This window comes from Pistacia vera, unplaced genomic scaffold, assembly GCF_008641045.1.
Source record: "Pistacia vera cultivar Batoury unplaced genomic scaffold, PisVer_v2 Contig283, whole genome shotgun sequence".
In the NCBI taxonomy this organism is placed as follows: Eukaryota; Viridiplantae; Streptophyta; class Magnoliopsida; order Sapindales; family Anacardiaceae; genus Pistacia; species Pistacia vera.
Genome location: NW_022196094.1, coordinates 382286 through 401120, shown reverse-complemented (window position 1 = coordinate 401120; position 18835 = coordinate 382286). Strand labels below are relative to the sequence as shown.

At 34.9% G+C, this 18835-nt stretch overlaps 2 protein-coding genes and 1 pseudogene across 2 annotated transcripts; all 3 read left to right on the top strand.

Moving 5' to 3' along the window:
* The first annotated feature begins 7141 nt into the window (after positions 1-7141).
* Positions 7142-8557, top strand: LOC116134134 (annotated as a pseudogene).
* A 1322-nt stretch (positions 8558-9879) lies between these two features.
* On the top strand, positions 9880-14150 carry LOC116134133 (monodehydroascorbate reductase, seedling isozyme-like). Its single transcript, XM_031419821.1, has 4 exons — positions 9880-9901; positions 10429-10482; positions 10582-10696; positions 12833-14150. Exons 1-4 carry the CDS (start codon positions 9880-9882, stop codon positions 14148-14150), a joined length of 1509 nt encoding a protein of 502 aa, XP_031275681.1.
* A 559-nt stretch (positions 14151-14709) lies between these two features.
* Positions 14710-18344, top strand: LOC116134132. Its single transcript, XM_031419820.1, has 2 exons — positions 14710-16082; positions 17030-18344. The coding sequence occupies exons 1-2, from the start codon at positions 14710-14712 to the stop codon at positions 18342-18344; spliced, it is 2688 nt and encodes an 895-aa protein (XP_031275680.1).
* The last annotated feature ends 491 nt before the right edge of the window (positions 18345-18835 follow it).

Below are 18835 nucleotides of genomic sequence, written 5' to 3'. Positions count from 1 at the left end.
GTGTTTAATAAAATAATTAAAGGCAAAATACACAAGAAAATTACTTTATTTATACTAATACATAAAATTAAGATGGAAAGCATAAGAGATATACAGTTCTCCTCTGTACTAATATTCCCGTTACATTTAACGTGTTGAGATCTTTTACGATGCACCAATATAGAAATTGGTTTTGAGTCACCGTTGAATCAAGATGATAATGAATGAAAATTTATGCTAAAATCGTATCCTCGTCCAAATAATTCGGGGTCTAAATTAAGGGCACTTGAGCTATCACCAGTGATCTTCATTTTGGCATAGAAAGGGCAGACATTTCTGTTTCTAGAAGTTTCAGGAGGCCCACAATTGCATTTTGCACAGCAAGTGTCGAAAGGTCGAATAAACTGAATACCCATTAAAAAATTAAAACTACACTATAGTAAAAAGAAAGAAAAGAGAGAGAATTACTGAGAATTATATAGAGATATTAATGACTTTTGTTACAATAATTAAAACAAACAAAAATTTATAAACTCAGAAATTAAAGGAAATTAGAAAGCAATAAGTCAATCACAAATTAAAACAGTTGAAACAATAACCAATTAAGCATAGTTTTGTTATATAAAATTAGTTAGATATTTAATTGTATTTACCCCTGGGTTAGCCGTTTAGGTCTATTGTCTGAGTCTTACAGTTAACATATTAGATATACTCCTTGAATTTAAGAAACGGTAGAAATTTTTTATACTTTTTTTATTAATCATTATTCAATTAATATTTGGACAATATCCAATTGAGGGGTATTTTGATTTTTAAAAGAAAAATCATCCCAATTATAAATTATGCAAACTTTTATTAAATTCAAGGGAAATCATAGTATTTTAAAACAAGACCCAGATCTTGATTGAAATCTCAAGATGGATAAAGTATTCTCTCTTAGTTTAGTTAGATTAATCTAGAAGACAGTTTCAATCTCTTCATGATCCCAATTGGGGAGAACCATTAATTAAAAACTACACAAATAAATAATCAAAATAAAGAAATTAATATGCAATTTTCTTGGGAAGTTGAGCAAGCAAAATTTTAAGTTGTTAAGAGAGACAAAGAGATTTTGGTTTGTATAGGGGTGAGCGGTTCCGGGTACCCTCCATTTTTCGGGGAACCGGAACCAGAACCGCACGTGCAGATTCCCAAAAAAAGGAACCGAAACCGGAACCGCCCATACAGGTTCTTCAATTCAGGAACTGAACCTAAAATGCAGGTTCCGGTTCCTTTCCGGGGTACCCTATAAAAAATCAATTATCCTCTATTAGTTTAAAAATGCAAAATACCTTAAAAGTTTACAAATACACCCCTAACAAATAACTATTTGGGTTTAGGGTTTAATTATAATGTAATATTATAATTAATTAATATTTAATCATTTAATTAAGTATTGTAATATTGTTTATAATAGAATGTTATAATTAATTAAGTATCATACCATAATTTATAATGTAATGTTATAATTAATAAATTCTAATCATTTAATTAAGTATTGTGTAAATTAGTAAATTATAATGTTTATAATATATGTCATAATCAATTATAATCATTTAATTATGTAATGTTATATTAATTATAACATACTATAATAGATAATGTAATGTTATAATGAATTAAATTTTAATCATTTAATTAATAAATAATATATATAAATTACTTATATTTATAATGTAATGTTATAAATTCATAACTAATTATTAATCATTTATTATGTAATGCTATAATTAAGTAAGTGATCATAATTATGTAATATATAATGTTATAATTTAATTGAGTTATTTAACTATAATGTAATGCTTAATAATGTTTATAATGAAATGTTTATAAGGTAATGTTTATAATTAATTAAATTTCTAATCATTTAATTACGTATTGTGCTAATGTTTATGTAGTAAATTAGTAATTACTAATGTTTAAAACATAATATCATAACTCATAATCAATTAAGTAATCAATTAATGTAATGCTATAATTATTATACTATAATCAATTAAGTAATGTTATAAAATTATAATTAATTAAGTAATCATTTAACTATATGTAATGTTATAATTGATTAAGTATATATTTAACTAGTAATTAAATTTTTAATGTTTATCAATTATCATATAAATTAATTAATTACTATTTATTATAGATATACTTAAAACTTGATAATTGAAGTAAATAACTAAATATTTATTATCAATCAATATACTATTTTATTCAAAAATATTCTTTAATAACATTAAAAATGTAAAACACTTTTAATTGGATCATAATTCCAATTATTCACTTAATTAATCAAAACTTTAATTAAGGTATCATAATATACTAAAGCTTTTATATGGTGTAATTTATAGTAATAAGTATAATTGTATTCGTATATTTTATTTAATTAGGTTATTCTAAAAATTTAACTTTTTCTATTTTAAATTTTTTTATATGTAAAATAATAGAAACCCTCCATTATTCACATTTCACAAATATTTCATTGTATTCTAGATTCCAAAACAGGTTCCAAAACAAGTTCCAAAACAGGTTCTAAATAGGTTCCAACACAGGTTCCAACACAGGTTCCAAATAGGTTCCAAAAATCGGTTCCAAACCGGGTACCCCCTACAGGTTCCAAACAGGGTACCCTTTTTACAGGTTCCGATTCCGGTTCCGGTTCCTCCACACACAAGAACTGGAATAGAAAACCGCATAGTATCGGTTCCAAAAAATTGGAACCGGAACCTATCCGCACAGTACCGATTCCGGGTAGGTTCCGGTTCCGGTTCCGGTTCTACCTGCTACCCGTGCTCACCCCTGGTTTGTAATTGTTCAACTTGAATTGCCTTAATTTATATGTAAGTGTTTTGATGTAATGTTCAACAAACTTCCCTATCAAACTCCTACCTTTTTTGGCAAAAGTTTTAGGGGTAAATGGTCAAATTATAAATGTGATTTAGTAGTATATACAGTATATAGTAATTGTTTTTATTATAGCCAAAACAATTAAAAAAAAAAAACTAAATTGTAACATACCAGTGAGATTTTTCAATGTTCATACCATCTTGTCGATAGGTGTGGTGTCACGAGCCCACTGTAGACGTGCACTACAACAATATTTTCTACCGTAGGAATCTTGATAGGATTAAAATTTACATTTTTGCCCTTCCTCTATCAATTATGCCCTTCCTCTACTCATTGTTTGGGGTTTACGTGCTAACCTAAAAGTTATGGTATACTGAAACCTTAGAGGTGTAAGGGCGGGTTGGGCTTGCAGGATAAAGCACGAGATTGGACTGATTATTTAAAGGAAAATGCTACACCCATAACATTTTCTCATAAACTCTAACGTGATAACTCGCAATTAGTCAACTCGTAATAGGTCTCACCTAGGCCTGCAATCGAACCGAACGTGAACGAACAGACCCGTTCGAAAATCGTTCGATAAGCATATTCGATTGTTCATGTTCTTGTTCTTATTCTTGTTCGAACTCGAACGAACGCAGGATGTATGTTCGTGTTCGTTCGATTAACAAAAAGCTCGTTCATGTTCGTTCGACTAACTCGTAAATACCTATTCGAATAACCCGTTTGTGTTCGTTCGACTAACTCGTAAATACCTGTTCGAATAACTCGTTCGATATCTTGAAAATACCTGTTCGAATAAAAAATATACACTAACTTCCCAATTCATGCTATAAAAAACAAATATACAACAATTTATAATTCATACCCATTTAATTCAACATTTAAAAATAAACCAACTCTCTATCTATATTTATATTTTAAATAAATCAATAAAAACTCAGTAAATTAAAATAACTAACCATCATAAATAATAAAACTTCAAAATAAATTAAACAGAACAATAAATCGTTCAAAACAAATTNGCATTTTGATCCTCAAGTCGGAGTTTCACATAAGCCAGAGTATTTTTGAAACTAGACATGGGATTGTCCAAGCAAGTCCGTCACTCTATCAACCGCCATCGATGGTTGAGTTTCTACTTTAGAAGCCATGATAGAATAAGCCACCAGACCCCATACAATTAGAATGCAAAGTAACCACTTCCTTATCACATCATCATTTAATTCCATTATAGATTAAGCTCGCAATAAAGAAAATAAAATTTTACAACAAAATTTGAAGACAAAGTAGAAGAAGAGACCTTCACTTATAGAAGAGGGTCAACAGTATGGACAATTTTTTTAATTTTCTAACATAAAATTTTGCCAATTACATTGAGTATCCATATCCTACAGATACGTAATAGAAATTGAGAGTTGCGTGAGAGAGAAGACGAGTTGACCATAAGAGAGATAGAGAGTTGCGTGAGAGAGAGATTGAGAGCTGCATGAAGAGAGATTGAGCACTACGTGAGAGTCTGAGAGAGATTGAGAGCTGCTGGTGCTGCGTGTTGGCTGCATGAGAGAGAAATGGCTTAGGGCTTTTTGGGTTTAAGTTAAACGCGGGTATCCGCAGGTATCACCCGACCCACCCATTATTTTCACGTGCGGGTCGGTTACAAGTAAACATGGTATGGGTAATACCCGCCCATTTTACCTGGGTATCCGTGGACTCGCGGATACGGATCCAACATTGCCAAGTCTAATATGACCACATCATATAAGCAAAATTTAGAAAAAATGAGTGATATTGTAACTAATTTAATATTGATATAAAAAGAAGTGAGTGAGTGAAGTAAAATCTAAAAACATTAACACAAATACACCCTTGTTTAAATAGAAAGAGTAAGCAAAATTATTATTATTTGTTTGTGTAGGGTCACCAGCCCACACTCGACCCTTAACATGTATGTCCCTACACATCAACAATACCAGAACCCAATATCTTTATATCATATCTAAATTTCTTTTTGTCTCATCTATCTACTTGTTAAATAATGTGATTGATAATTATAAAATTTGAATATTTATATGACGTGAATCTAGTGGTTTGTGATGCAGTTGACGTGATACCCTTGTGGTACCATATACCCTTGTGGTACCATAAACTTTCTCGAGACAAAAACAAAAATCTCCATCCTCTGATTTTCTCCACCAGCTCACTGTCCACTCTACACACCAATCAGCCAAAGAATCACCAGCTGTGCATGTTTCACATTATCCCAAGAACAAAAAAAACAAAACCAAAAGAAGATCTCTCCAACAAATTTAAAATATCTTTTAGCTCAAACAATTCCCCGTGCACTCAACAAAAAGCCTGTGATTTTCCTTGATCTTGATTCCTACTTTAAAGATTTTATCCTTATAAAGCCACTCCTCCATCCTCACCCATTTCTCTATACTCACAAAATGAAACTCTTCTTCTTCGTTTTTGTCATTGCCCTTGTCTTCTGTCAGGTGAATTAATATAATGCAGTTTGAGATTTTATACTAAGAATTTGAGGTTTGATTTTCTTATCGACTGTTCTTTAACTTGCAGGCATTGGCAGAGGCTTCATTGTATGGTAATGCAGTGAATAATCGTACTAATGTGAGTCTCATTACTCCACTTTCTTACATATTTATGCTTTGGGAAGTGCTTTCCAAATAAAATGTTTTGCATAAATTCATATAGAAAAATCAAATAGCTGACGGTTAATCTTAATTAAAATCTCTACAGATTGAGCGAGATGATGAAGTGAGTGAGGTGTTCGCTCTTCACAAAAAGCATCATTCTGGGAAAATCAGTAAGATCTTCAATTGCGTATCCATCTGTTATGTGAATTGGAAACTATTTATAAATAACTTCATTCAACAATATAAATTTGGATTAATGACAATAATCCCATTGAACAACAAAAATCCTCTTTAATTTTCTGAAATATTCATCTACTGTTAAATTTTTTGAGTATTATAATAAAAAAAATAATAATTAAAAAAATGTTTATTAATAATAGGTGAATTTTTGTTACTTTAACAACTTCAAGAGGATTTTTATTATTTAATTAAACCTTAGAGGGCATATTTTTACTTTATTAATCTTGTAAATGTTCTCAAATGTAACATTTTATGGGACATAATATACTAAAATATCATGTCGATGATGTTGTAATTTATTATAAATCGTTATATTAAACACTATGGCTTCGTTTGGTTGGATTTTGGGAATACTACTTTTAGTATTCCCAAAAAAGTTAAACAGTAAAATACCCAAAAACTCACAATATTATTCAACTTTATTCAACATTTTTTAAACCCCATAAATTTGTTAATTCAATTAAATACCCCTAAATATTTTTAATGTTTTTGTTACGATGACTCCGGCCACCCTCCGGCGGTGGTGGCCNTAGTATAACCTCATCCCTTGCAGATATCGACCACTGTTTCACCATCAGAGAGGATATTTTACGTATCCAAACTCTCACTGCCAACCATACACTTTCTGCTGATTCAGCTGAATTTTCCATGCGAGCTTTGCAACGACATCTCCAGAGGCGCCAGGAAATGATAGAGGGAATGAGACCGAGAAGGACCCCTCTGTGGCTCGACTTCATGGCCGCATTAAACCACTGCATTACCGTCAACCACCAAGGAAGTCCCTGAGCATAATTCATACCCAGCATGCTGGCTGCCTTTTTCCATACCTCTGCCGCAATACTCCCATTACAAAGAACATGATTTAATGTTTCAATGTGTCCCTGAGCACAGCAATTACACCGAGATGCCAACGGGATTCCAAGCCTTTGCACCCGAGAGTCCAGCGCTAACCCATTAAACCGAGCTTTCCACATGCAAACAGAGATATTCCGCGGAAGATAGTGATGCCAGATCCAGCCCATGCCAAGATGCTCAGTTCCTTTCACACGTATAAGGTCCTATGCAGAAGCCGACGTGAGCACTCCCTTAACCTCTGGTTTCCAAATGGTAATATCCGTACCCACCTTACCAGCCACCACTCCACAAGATCCACCAGAACATTCTCATCCCATGAACCATCAATCCAAACATCTTTGATCTTGAGCTGAGAGAGCCCTGATTCACGACTAGCACCTAAAGGTCCACTTGCCAGCCACCTATCAAACCAAAATGAAGAACTGCCCTCTCTAACCTTAACAAGCACATTTTCGGCCACTTCAGGAAATACCTTCATAATAGACTTCCAGAAACGGGAAGCATTTCTTCTGGTTTCAGCTAAAAAAATGTGGCCGTGTTTCACATATTTTGCCCGGAAGAACTTGGTCCAAAGGTATGTTTATACACTTGCTGAATGCTGAATGATGATTTGTGATTGGGGGACATCGAGTAGATGATCCTTGATGGTGGCATTGCGAAATATCATCTATTTGAATTCTAAAACCAATATCATTCTGTAGATGTGCTCATGCTGACTATGTGAAACAAGTACGTAATCTTGGCGGTGGTGGGGCCGCTGGGTATTCAGCTAGCGAGTTTGTAAGCAAGGTGTCAAGAGAGGAGAGTGGCAATTACTCCAAAGAAGCAGTGGTCCAATGAACGCCCCACACTTAGCAGGAATATCTCTCCCTGGAGAAACCGCTAGACTTCCATATTTCCAGTGTGTGTTGGAACAAGTGGAGAGAGACAGCATCCTGAGTGGTACACAGAGAAAGGAATAAAATGATACTTAGCACAGAAATTATCAAGTAGATTGCTTCCAAGGCTCTTGTTAGTGCATCTGGCCAAGTCTTCAGGTATCAAACATTGATAATTGCAACTGGTTCCACACGGTAAGGTTGACAGATTTGGGTTACAAGGAACTGATGCGAAAAATATCTTCTACTTGAGAGAATTGATGATGCTGATGATTGATTAAAGCAGTTAAAGCAAAGAAGAAGAGGAAGGCTGTGATTGTTGGAGGAGGATATATGGTTCTTGAGGTTAGTGCAGCTTTCCAAAGGAACAATTTGGATGTTACTATGGTTTATTTTGAGCCATGGTGTGGGCCTGGTTCTTCAGTGGTATTGCTAATTTTATGAGGGTTATTATGCCAATAAAAGAATCAAAATATTAAGGGAACAGTTGCTGCTGGATTCACAATTGACTCTAATAGAGACGTCAAAGAAGTGACATAAGGATGGCGGGTGCTAGAAGCCGACATTGTTTTTGTTGATGTAGGAACTAGACCTTCACATCTATTCGAGGGGCAGGTTGAAGAGGGAAGGGGTGGAATAAAGACTGATGCATTTTTCCGGACAGTGTTCTAATGTTTATGCTGTAGGAGAGTTGCACTTTCCTTTGAAATTGTGCAATGAGATGAGAAGAGTTGAGCATGTTGACCATGCCTATAAATCAGCTGAGCAGGCTGTGAAGGCCATCAAGGCAAGTGAGGAAGGCAAAACAATTGAGGAATATGACTACCTCCCTTACTTTTTTTTCTCGTTCTTTGATCCTCATGGAAGTTCTATGGTAGCAATGGTGGGAAAGAGATTACTGGTTGGAGACAATGATCCTGGATCAGAAAAGAATAAGTTTGGAACGTTTGGATAGAAAAGGGCAAGATTATTGGAGCTTTCCTTATGAATGGGACTTCTCAAGAAAATGAGGCCATTGCCAAAGTGCTAGGGTCCAGCCTCCAGTTGATTATTTGGATGTGCTGAAGAAGGAGCTGGGTTTTCCTCTAAAGAAACAGACAGGTGAGAAATATAATATAATTAAAGGTTGATATACAATTTAGAAAAGATAGTTTACTCAAATTCAATATAAATATTTAAAAAAAAAAAAAAATTGTCTCAACATGGAAGCTAGTTTTTATGTCAATAAACTCGACAATGAAACTAGTATGTATAAATGTTACCTTAAAGGAAAAATTGGGAATACTTGACATTTTGTTTTGTCTTCCATTTTATAAAGCATGAAAAGTTGTATCGTATATAGAATAAGAAAAAAAAAAATCTAGAAACGTAAAGCATTGCAAAAATACTCTTGGTGGAACAGTCTACATATGTTTGACATTTCATTGAATAAAATGTCATCACCTTATCATGTTATCCATATGCCATAACTGCATCTATTTTCTTTTTGCACTATTGTGATAGGTTTATTTCTCATAAATGCATATGTGATTAGATCCTGTCGGATTTTATATTAGTGATGAAAAACCTGTTAAAAAATTTATAGAATTAAAAAGCTTCAAAAGCAATCCAGAGTTCAAAAGTTTGATCATGAGGATCAGTAAATAATGCCTTAAAAAAAGATAGCTATTGTTACATTAAAAATAATTTGTGGTTTTACCATGTAATTTAAAAAGTGAAGTGTGTATGGAGTTTGTAATCGAATTTTGTATGAAAGATGATTTAATGTGTTAGTTTATATATCATTACTTTTGTTAATTAAAAGTAAAAGTTCTTTTATGGAAGTTGTGTTAGCTTATTCTTTGTTTCTTGAGTTGGCCTCTTTGGTCAATGAATAAATATGTTAAATAGTGTATCGTAATAACTTCATTATCATAAGACATTTTGCTTAGTTATATATTTATGTTATCTTGAATTGAACTTTTTCAATTAAGAAATATCAAATATTTGAGCTAATTCGAATATCATACTTTCGTAGAGCTGGCAGGGCTGATTATGAATTCAAGTATGTGACTTGGTGGTGGCATGGCTGCTGGTATGCAGCTAGGGAATTTGTTAAGCAGGTATTAAGCGAGGAGAGTTGGCAATTATCTCGAAAGAAGATGTGGTCCATATGAACGTCCCACACTTAGCAAGGAATATCTTCCTCCTGAGACACCTGAGACTTCCATATTTCATGTGTGTGGTTGGAAGTTGAGGAGGAAAGACAACTTCCTGAGTGGTACAGACAAAGGAATAAAATTGATCCTTAGCACAGAAATTGTTCGGTAGACCTTTCTTCCAAGGCACTTTTAGTGCATCTGGTGAAGTTCAGGTAATCAAACATTGATAATTGCAACTGGTTGGCAATGGATCGGTGGACAGAGTCAGGTGTGCAAGGAGCTGATGCGAAAAAATCTTCTACTTGAAAGAAATTGATGATGCTGAAAGTTGGTTGAAGCAATCAGGAAAAGAAAAATGGGAAGGCTGTGTAATTACAAGAAGTTTATTGGTCTGAGGTTAGTGAACTTTTAAAAGAACAATTTTGACGTCAGCATGGTTTTTTCTGAAGATGGTTTATTCGGTGGTTCAATTCTGTAATTGGCTTCCTATCATTCTTATTATAAATCAAAAGGAATCAAAATTTTGGAAGCGCTCATGCAGTTGGGTTTAGGCTAACGCTAGTGGAGAGGTCAGCAGGAAGTGAAACTAAATGATGGCACTGTGCTGGAAGCTGACATGTGATTGTTTATGGAATTAAAGCTAATAATATCATTACTTCAGGGTCAGTTTGAACAGCAGTTGGGAGGAATAAAGACTGATGCATTTTTCAGGACAAGTGTTTGATGTTTATGCTGTGGAGATGTGGCTACTTGCCTTCGAAATTGTACGGTAATGAGAATATTTATGGGTTCCAGGAGTTGACCATGCTCGCAAATCAGCTGAGCAAGCTGTGAAGGCCATCAAGGCAAGTGAGGAAGGCAACGCAATTGATGAATATGACTACCTCTCACATTTATTTTCGCTCCTTTGATCTTTCATGGCATTTATACGGTTTTCCTGATGGCCAGTTGGTGATGTTTGGAGAAATGGATCATATATACCCCTGCAAGTTAGGAGCATACTGGATCAAAAAGGGAAGGTTGAGGGAACTTTCCTGCAGAATGGGACTCCGAAGAAAGCGAGGCATGGCCGAAGTTGCTGGTCCAGCCCCAAGTTTCTAATTTGAATGAACTGAAGGAGCAGGGTCTTTCCTTTGCAAGAAAATTTTGAGAATTCAAGGCAGCACTATCTATATCTATATTTAGGTTGCTTGTAGATTCCGGTTTGCTAACTTACAATGAATCTATATTTGCCTATAATTTTTTGTGCTTCGCTACAAAAAATAAATTAATAAATTAATTATATTTCCTACCAACATTTCTAGGGCCCCCTAGAAAAAAGGTATATTACAATTGATAATAAAAACAATATATCAAACTGCCTGCGGAAATTGGTTACATTTGATATTAATTTAAATGTGAGGGAGTGTGACATCTGATGGGACCGACGAATCTAAATGATTGATCATAAGAGGACTTAAATTAAATAGATGTATTCTTTTATTGGATTTCATAAAGTCCAAAGTCCAGACGACATCGTTTTAAGATCTGATTATAAAATCTTATTATTTTATCTCTCACGTTTATTTTTATAATAATACTACACTTCGAAGAATCTTACAAAGATTTTCATACAAAAAGAGGTGGTAAAAAATAAATGAAAAAGTAAAACAAAAAGCAAACCTATTATATCACTCTCCATTCATTTTTTGCCACATCATTGTACGAAGATTTTTGTAATATTTCTTATAAATATAGCATTACTCTTATTTTTATTTTTTTTTATTTTTTTTATTTTTAATAAAAAGGACGAAGTCACCTATTGTGCCTTCCTCCCAATTTTATTACCAAGCCTCACTTTGGCTGAGGAAAGCCGTGGAACAACACTGGAAAAAACCAACTGGAACACTCAACCTCAAACGAAACCAAAAAAAAAAAAAAAAAAAAGAAACCATCAAGAACCAGCCTCCCAAACTCAAGTTAACCGCCTGAGCGAGGCAAACCCGCCTGTCCATCCGAAGTATGCCTTTCAACTCCCTGGGTAACGACATAAATACAGAAATGTGATAGAGTTACCCTCCTCTCCCCGGCGAGCGAGGAAGTCGCTGCAGTGTTCCCTTCGGGAATTGATGAGAGATGATGAAATGCACCTTCTTAACAGTGACAAAAGCTCATCCCAGTAGTCCATATACAAGCCGTGCACTGCGACTACATCAACCAGGAAACCACCAAGTGGAATCACTCTCGATATTCAACTGACTAAAACCCAATCCTTACACAGAGGAAACACCCGCAATCAACGCTTTCAATTCAGCTTCATTATTAGTTCCTGCCCGAAATAAGAAGAAAAAGGCCTTTAAAGTTCCCTAGCGTATCTCGAATGACACCTCCTCCCCCACAGTTGCCCAGATTGCCCCGGCAACTGCCATACAACATTCAGTTTAATCACCCTTCGGCGGTTTCCTCCAATAAACAACTTCGGAATAATTCGTGACCTCCCCACATACAGGCACTCAGATCCCATAGTCTTTCTTTTTTTAAACAAAAATTGCAAATTTGCAAATGTTTGCTATTTTTACAGATAAAATATAGAATTAAAAAAAAAAAAAAAAACCCAGATAATGGATCACCTTAAACTTTTTTATTGGAATTCACATACATCATTCCCAACTACTTTGCCCTGCATCTGTTTTCAATTTGTGGTGCTACATGTAGAAACTAAATATACAAATTGAAGTATCACTATTCTTTTATTGACATGGCATTTATCTATGAGCAATATTAGTTTTACAAAGATACATACAAAGGGGGCATACAAAGACAATCTCTACCCTTGATTTTCATGATTTCTCTCTCTCTCTCTTTCTCTTTTTTTCGGCTTTTCTTTGTTTTTTTCTCCTAGATGATGTCACTTTGTAACCCTCTTTGTATAGGTCTTTGTAAGAATAACATTTTTCTTCCTTTATATGTATTAGGAAGTTATTGAGTTGACTTTTTGTCTGCATTCATCTATTAACTTTATGACACATATCTTTGCACGAAAGAGCTTGTACATCTAGTATCATCTGTTTTGTTTTGTTTAATTTCTTTGTTTCTTAAACTGATGATTCTTGTGGATGTGTTATAGTAAATCTTTTCTCTTTATATACATTTATGTTATCTTGAACTCTTAACTTTTATGATTGAGATTGAATGCTAAAACCAATATCATCTTTTGTAGACGTGCTGATGCTGATTATGAATACAAGTACGTAATCCTTGGTGGTGGTGTGGCTGCTGGGTATGCAGCTAGAGAGTTTGTTAAGCAAGGTGTCAAGAGAAGAGAGCTTGCAGTTATCTCGAAAGAAGCAGTCGCTCCATATGAACGCCCCACACTTAGCAAGGAATATCTTCTCCCTAAGAAACCTGCTACACTTCCAGATTTCTATGTGTGTGTTGGAAGTGGAGGAGAGAGACTGCTTCTGGACTGGTACACAGAGAAAGGAATAGAATTGATCCTTAGCACAGAAATTATTCAAGTAGATCTTGCTTCCAAGGCTCTTGTTAGTGCATCTGGCCAAGTTTTCAGGTATAAAACATTGATAATTGCAACTGGTTCCACACCGGTAAGGTTGACAGATTTTGGTGTACAAGGAACTGATGCGAAAAATATTTTCTACTTGAGAGAAATTGATGATGCTGATAAGTTGGTTGAAGCGATTGAGGAGAAGAAGAATGGGAAGGCTGTGATAATTGGAGGAGGATATATAGCTCTTGAAGTTAGTGCAGCTTTGAGAATCAACAATTTTGATGTTACTATGGTTTATCCCGAGCCATGGTGCATGCCTCAACTCTTCATTGCCGGTATTGCTGCTTTCTATGAGGGTTATTATGCTTATAAAGGGATCAGAATTGTTAAGGGAACAGATCTTGTTGGATTTACAGCTGACTCTAATGGCAGTGTCAAAGAAGTAAAACTAAAGGATGGCAGAGTGCTGGAAGCCGACATTGTTTTTGTTGATATAGAAACTAGACCTCTCACATCATTATTCACGGGACAGGTTGAAGAGGAGAGGGGTGGAATAAAGACCGATGCATTTTTTAGGACAAGTGTTCCTGATGTGTATGCTGTGGGAGATGTCGCTACTTTTCCTGTGAAATTGTACAATGAGATGAGAAGAGTTGAGTATGTTGACCATGCCTACAAATCAGCTGAGCATGTTGTGAAGGTCATCAAGGCAAATGAGAAAGGCAAAGCGATTGATGAGTATGACTACTTCCCTTACTTCTATTCTCGAGTCTTTGATCTCTCATGGCATTTTTATGGTGAAACTGTTGGTGAGACGGTGCTATTTAGAAACTGGAATCCAGCATGTTCACTGCGTAAGTTTGGAACATACTGGATAAAAGAGGGGAAGATTGTTGGAGCATTCCTTGAGAGTGGGACCCTTGAAGAAAATAAGACGATTGCCGAAGTTGCTAGGCTTCAGCCTACTGTTGATAATTTAGATGTCATAATAAAGGAGTTGGGTCATTCCTCGAAAGCAATATACAGGTGAGAAACGTTATAATCTAAAAGTGCTAATGGTATATTAACTATTCTTTGCAACCAAGTTTTTATCTTTATCACTTGAAACACAAAAGGTCGAGGTACAAACATAGGAAAGGTAGTAGTACTTAAATTCAATATATATACAAAAAGAAAGCTGTTGTGTCTATTCCTAAGCTATTTTTTCATCTCAGTTATACAAAAAATGAGGTAAAGTATTTGTTATTGATACCTTTATCCTGATGATTCATTTCTTTGTAATCCATCCGTGGAAGGATTTTCTCTGTGATCGTAATTTTGTTAATTTTCAAACTAGTGTTAGGTTCGGATTAATTTATCTCTGATTTAAAGATAATTAACAAATATTTTTTTTCTTTCATTTAACTTATATCCGGATATATCTCAAATCAAGCATGTGGTGAAAATCCATGGGTTTAGATGTAACTAACATTAGTTGCATTTTGATATTATATCTTTTGCTCTCTATTGTGAAACTTTATGTTGTATACCACTTAGCTGAATGCTGAAATTGATGATTTGTGATTGAGACATCGAGTAGATGATCCTTGATGGTGGCATTGCGAAATATCATCTATTTGAATTCTAAAACCAATATCATCTTCTGTAGATGTGCTCATGCTGACTATGAATACAAGTACGTAATCCTTGGCGATGGTGTGGCCGCTGGGTATTCAGCTAGCGAGTTTGTTAAGCAAGGTGTCAAGAGAGGAGAGCTGGCAATTATCTCCAAAGAAGCAGTGGCTCCATATGAACGCCCCACACTTAGCAAGGAATATCTTCTCCCTGAGAAACCTGCTAGACTTCCATATTTCCACGTGTGTGTTGGAACAAGTGGAGAGAGACAGCATCCTGAGTGGTACACAGAGAAAGGAATAAAATTGATACTTAGCACAGAAATTATTCAAGTAGATCTTGCTTCCAAGGCTCTTGTTAGTGCATCTGGCCAAGTCTTCAGGTATCAAACATTGATAATTGCAACTGGTTCCACACCGGTAAGGTTGACAGATTTGGGTGTACAAGGAACTGATGCGAAAAATATCTTCTACTTGAGAGAAATTGATGATGCTGATGAATTGATTAAAGCAGTTAAAGCAAAGAAGAAGAGGAAGGCTGTGATTGTTGGAGGAGGATATATTGGTCTTGAGGTTAGTGCAGCTTTCCAAAGGAACAATTTGGATGTTACTATGGTTTATTTTGAGCCATGGTGTGGGCCTTGGTTCTTCACTGCTGGTATTGCTACTTTCTATGAGGGTTATTATGCCAATAAAAGAATCAAAATTATTAAGGGAACAGTTGCTGCTGGATTCACAATTGACTCTAATAGAGACGTCAAAGAAGTGACACTAAAGGATGGCAGGGTGCTAGAAGCCGACATTGTTTTTGTTGATGTAGGAACTAGACCTCTCACATCATTATTCGAGGGGCAGGTTGAAGAGGAGAAGGGTGGAATAAAGACTGATGCATTTTTCCGGACAAGTTTTCCTAATGTTTATGCTGTAGGAGATGTTGCTACTTTCCCTTTGAAATTGTGCAATGAGATGAGAAGAGTTGAGCATGTTGACCATGCCTATAAATCAGCTGAGCAGGCTGTGAAGGCCATCAAGGCAAGTGAGGAAGGCAAAACAATTGAGGAATATGACTACCTCCCTTACTTTTTTTCTCGTTCTTTTGATCTCTCATGGAAGTTCTATGGTAGCAATGGTGGAAAGAGATTACTGGTTGGAGACAATGATCCTGGATCAGAAAAGCATAAGTTTGGAACGTTTTGGATAGAAAAGGGCAAGATTATTGGAGCTTTCCTTATGAATGGGACTTCTCAAGAAAATGAGGCCATTGCCAAAGTTGCTAGGGTCCAGCCTCCAGTTGATTATTTGGATGTGCTGAAGAAGGAGCTGGGTTTTCCCTCTAAAGAAACAGACAGGTGAGAAATATAAATATAATTAAAGGTTGATATACAAATTTAGAAAAGATAGTATTACTCAAATTCAATATAAATATTTAAAAAAAAAAAAAAAAATTGTCTCAACATGGAAGCTAGTTTTTATGTCAATCAACCTCGACAATGAAACATAGTATTGTATAACTGTTACCTTAAAGGAAAATTGGGAATACTTGACATTTTGTTTTTGTCTTCCATTTTATAAAGCATGAAAAGTTGTATCGTATTATAGAATAAGAAAAAAAAAATCTAGAAACGTAAAGCATTTGACAAAAATACTCTTGGTGGAACAGTCCTACCATATTGTTTGACATTTCATTGAATAAAATGTCATCACCTTATCATGTTATCCATATGCCATAACTGCATCTATTTTCTTTTTGCTCTATTGTGATAGGTTTATTTTCTCAATAAATGCATATGTGATTAGATCCTGTCGGATTTTATATTAGTGATGCAAAAACCTGTTAAAAATTTATAGAATTTAAAAAGCTTCAAAAGCAATCCAGAGTTCAAAAAGTTTGATCATGAGGATCAGTAAATAATGCCTTAAAAAAAGATAGCTATTGTTACATTAAAAATAATTTGTGGTTTTTACCATGTAATTTAAAAAGTGAAGTTGTGTATGGAAGTTTGTAACTCGAATTTTGTATGAAAGATGATTTAATGTGTTAGTTTTATATATCATTACTTTTGTTAATATTAAAAGTAAAAGTTTCCTTTTATGGAAGTTGTGTTAGCTTATTCCTTTGTTTCTTGAGTTGGCCTCTTTGGTCAATGAATAAATATGTTAAATAGTGGTATCGTAATAACTTCATTATACATAAGACATTTTGCTTAGTTATATATTTATGTTATCTTGAAATTGAACTTTTTCAATTAAGAAATATCAAATATTTGAATGCTAATTCGAATATCATCTTTCGTAGAGCTGGCAGGGCTGGTTATGAATTCAAGTATGTGATCCTTGGTGGTGGCATGGCTGCTGGATATGCAGCTAGGGAATTTGTTAAGCAAGGTATTAAGCGAGGAGAGTTGGCAATTATCTCGAAAGAAGATGTGGCTCCATATGAACGTCCCACACTTAGCAAGGAATATCTTCTCCCTGAGACACCTGCTAGACTTCCATATTTCCATGTGTGTGTTGGAAGTGGAGGAGAAAGACAACTTCCTGAGTGGTACACAGACAAAGGAATAAAATTGATCCTTAGCACAGAAATTGTTCGGCTAGACCTTTCTTCCAAGGCACTTGTTAGTGCATCTGGTGAAGTCTTCAGGTATCAAACATTGATAATTGCAACTGGTTGGCAATGGATCAGGTGGACAGAGTCAGGTGTGCAAGGAGCTGATGCGAAAAATATCTTCTACTTGAAAGAAATTGATGATGCTGATAAGTTGGTTGAAGCAATTCAGGAAAAGAAAAATGGGAAGGCTGTGATAATTACAAGAAGTTATATTGGTCTTGAGGTTAGTGAAGCTTTTAAAAGGAACAATTTTGACGTCAGCATGGTTTTTTCTGAAGACTGGTTTATTCGGTGGTTCAATTCTGTAATTGCTGCTTCCTATCATTCTTATTATAAATCAAAAGGAATCAAAATTTTTGGAAGCGCTCATGCAGTTGGGTTTATGGCTAACGCTAGTGGAGAGGTCAAGGAAGTGAAACTAAATGATGGCACTGTGCTGGAAGCTGACATTGTGATTGTTAATATAGGAATTAAAGCTATTACATCATTACTTCAGGGTCAGTTTGAACAGCAGTTGGGAGGAATAAAGACTGATGCATTTTTCAGGACAACTGTTCCTGATGTTTATGCTGTGGGAGATGTGGCTACTTGCCCTTCGAAATTGTACGGTAATGAGAATATTTTATGGGTTCCAGGAGTTGACCATGCTCGCAAATCAGCTGAGCAAGCTGTGAAGGCCATCAAGGCAAGTGAGGAAGGCAACGCAATTGATGAATATGACTACCTCCCTCACATTTATTTTCGCTCCTTTGATCTTTCATGGCATTTATACGGTTTTCCTGATGGCCAGTTGGTGATGTCTGGAGAAATGGATCATATATCACCCCTGCATAAGTTAGGAGCATACTGGATCAAAAATGGGAAGGTTGAGGGAACTTTCCTGCAGAATGGGACTCCAGAAGAAAGCGAGGCCATGGCCGAAGTTGCTAGGGTCCAGCCCCAAGTTTCTAATTTGAATGAACTGAAGGAGCAGGGTCTTTCCTTTGCAAGAAAATTTTGAGAATTCAAGGCAGCACTATCTATATCTATATTTAGGTTGCTTGTAGATTCCGGTTTAGCTAACTTACAATGAATCTATATTTGCCTATAATTTTTTGTTGCTTCGCTACAAAAAAATAAATTAATAAATTAATTATATTTCCTACCAACAATTTCTAGGGCCCCCTAGAAAAAAGGTATATTACAATTGATTAATAAAAACAATATATCAAACTGCCCTGGGAAATTGGTTACATTTGATATTAATTTAAAATGTGAGGGAGTGTGATCATTCTGATGGGACCGACGAATCTAAATGATTTGATCATAAGAGGACTTAAATAGATGTTATTCTTTTATTGGATTTCATAAAGTCCAAAGTCCAGACGACATCGTTTTAAGATCTGATTTCATAAAATCTTATTATTTTATTTCTCTCACGTTTATTTTTACAATAATACTACACTTACGAAGAAATCTTATAAAGATTTTCATACAAAATGAGGTGGTAAA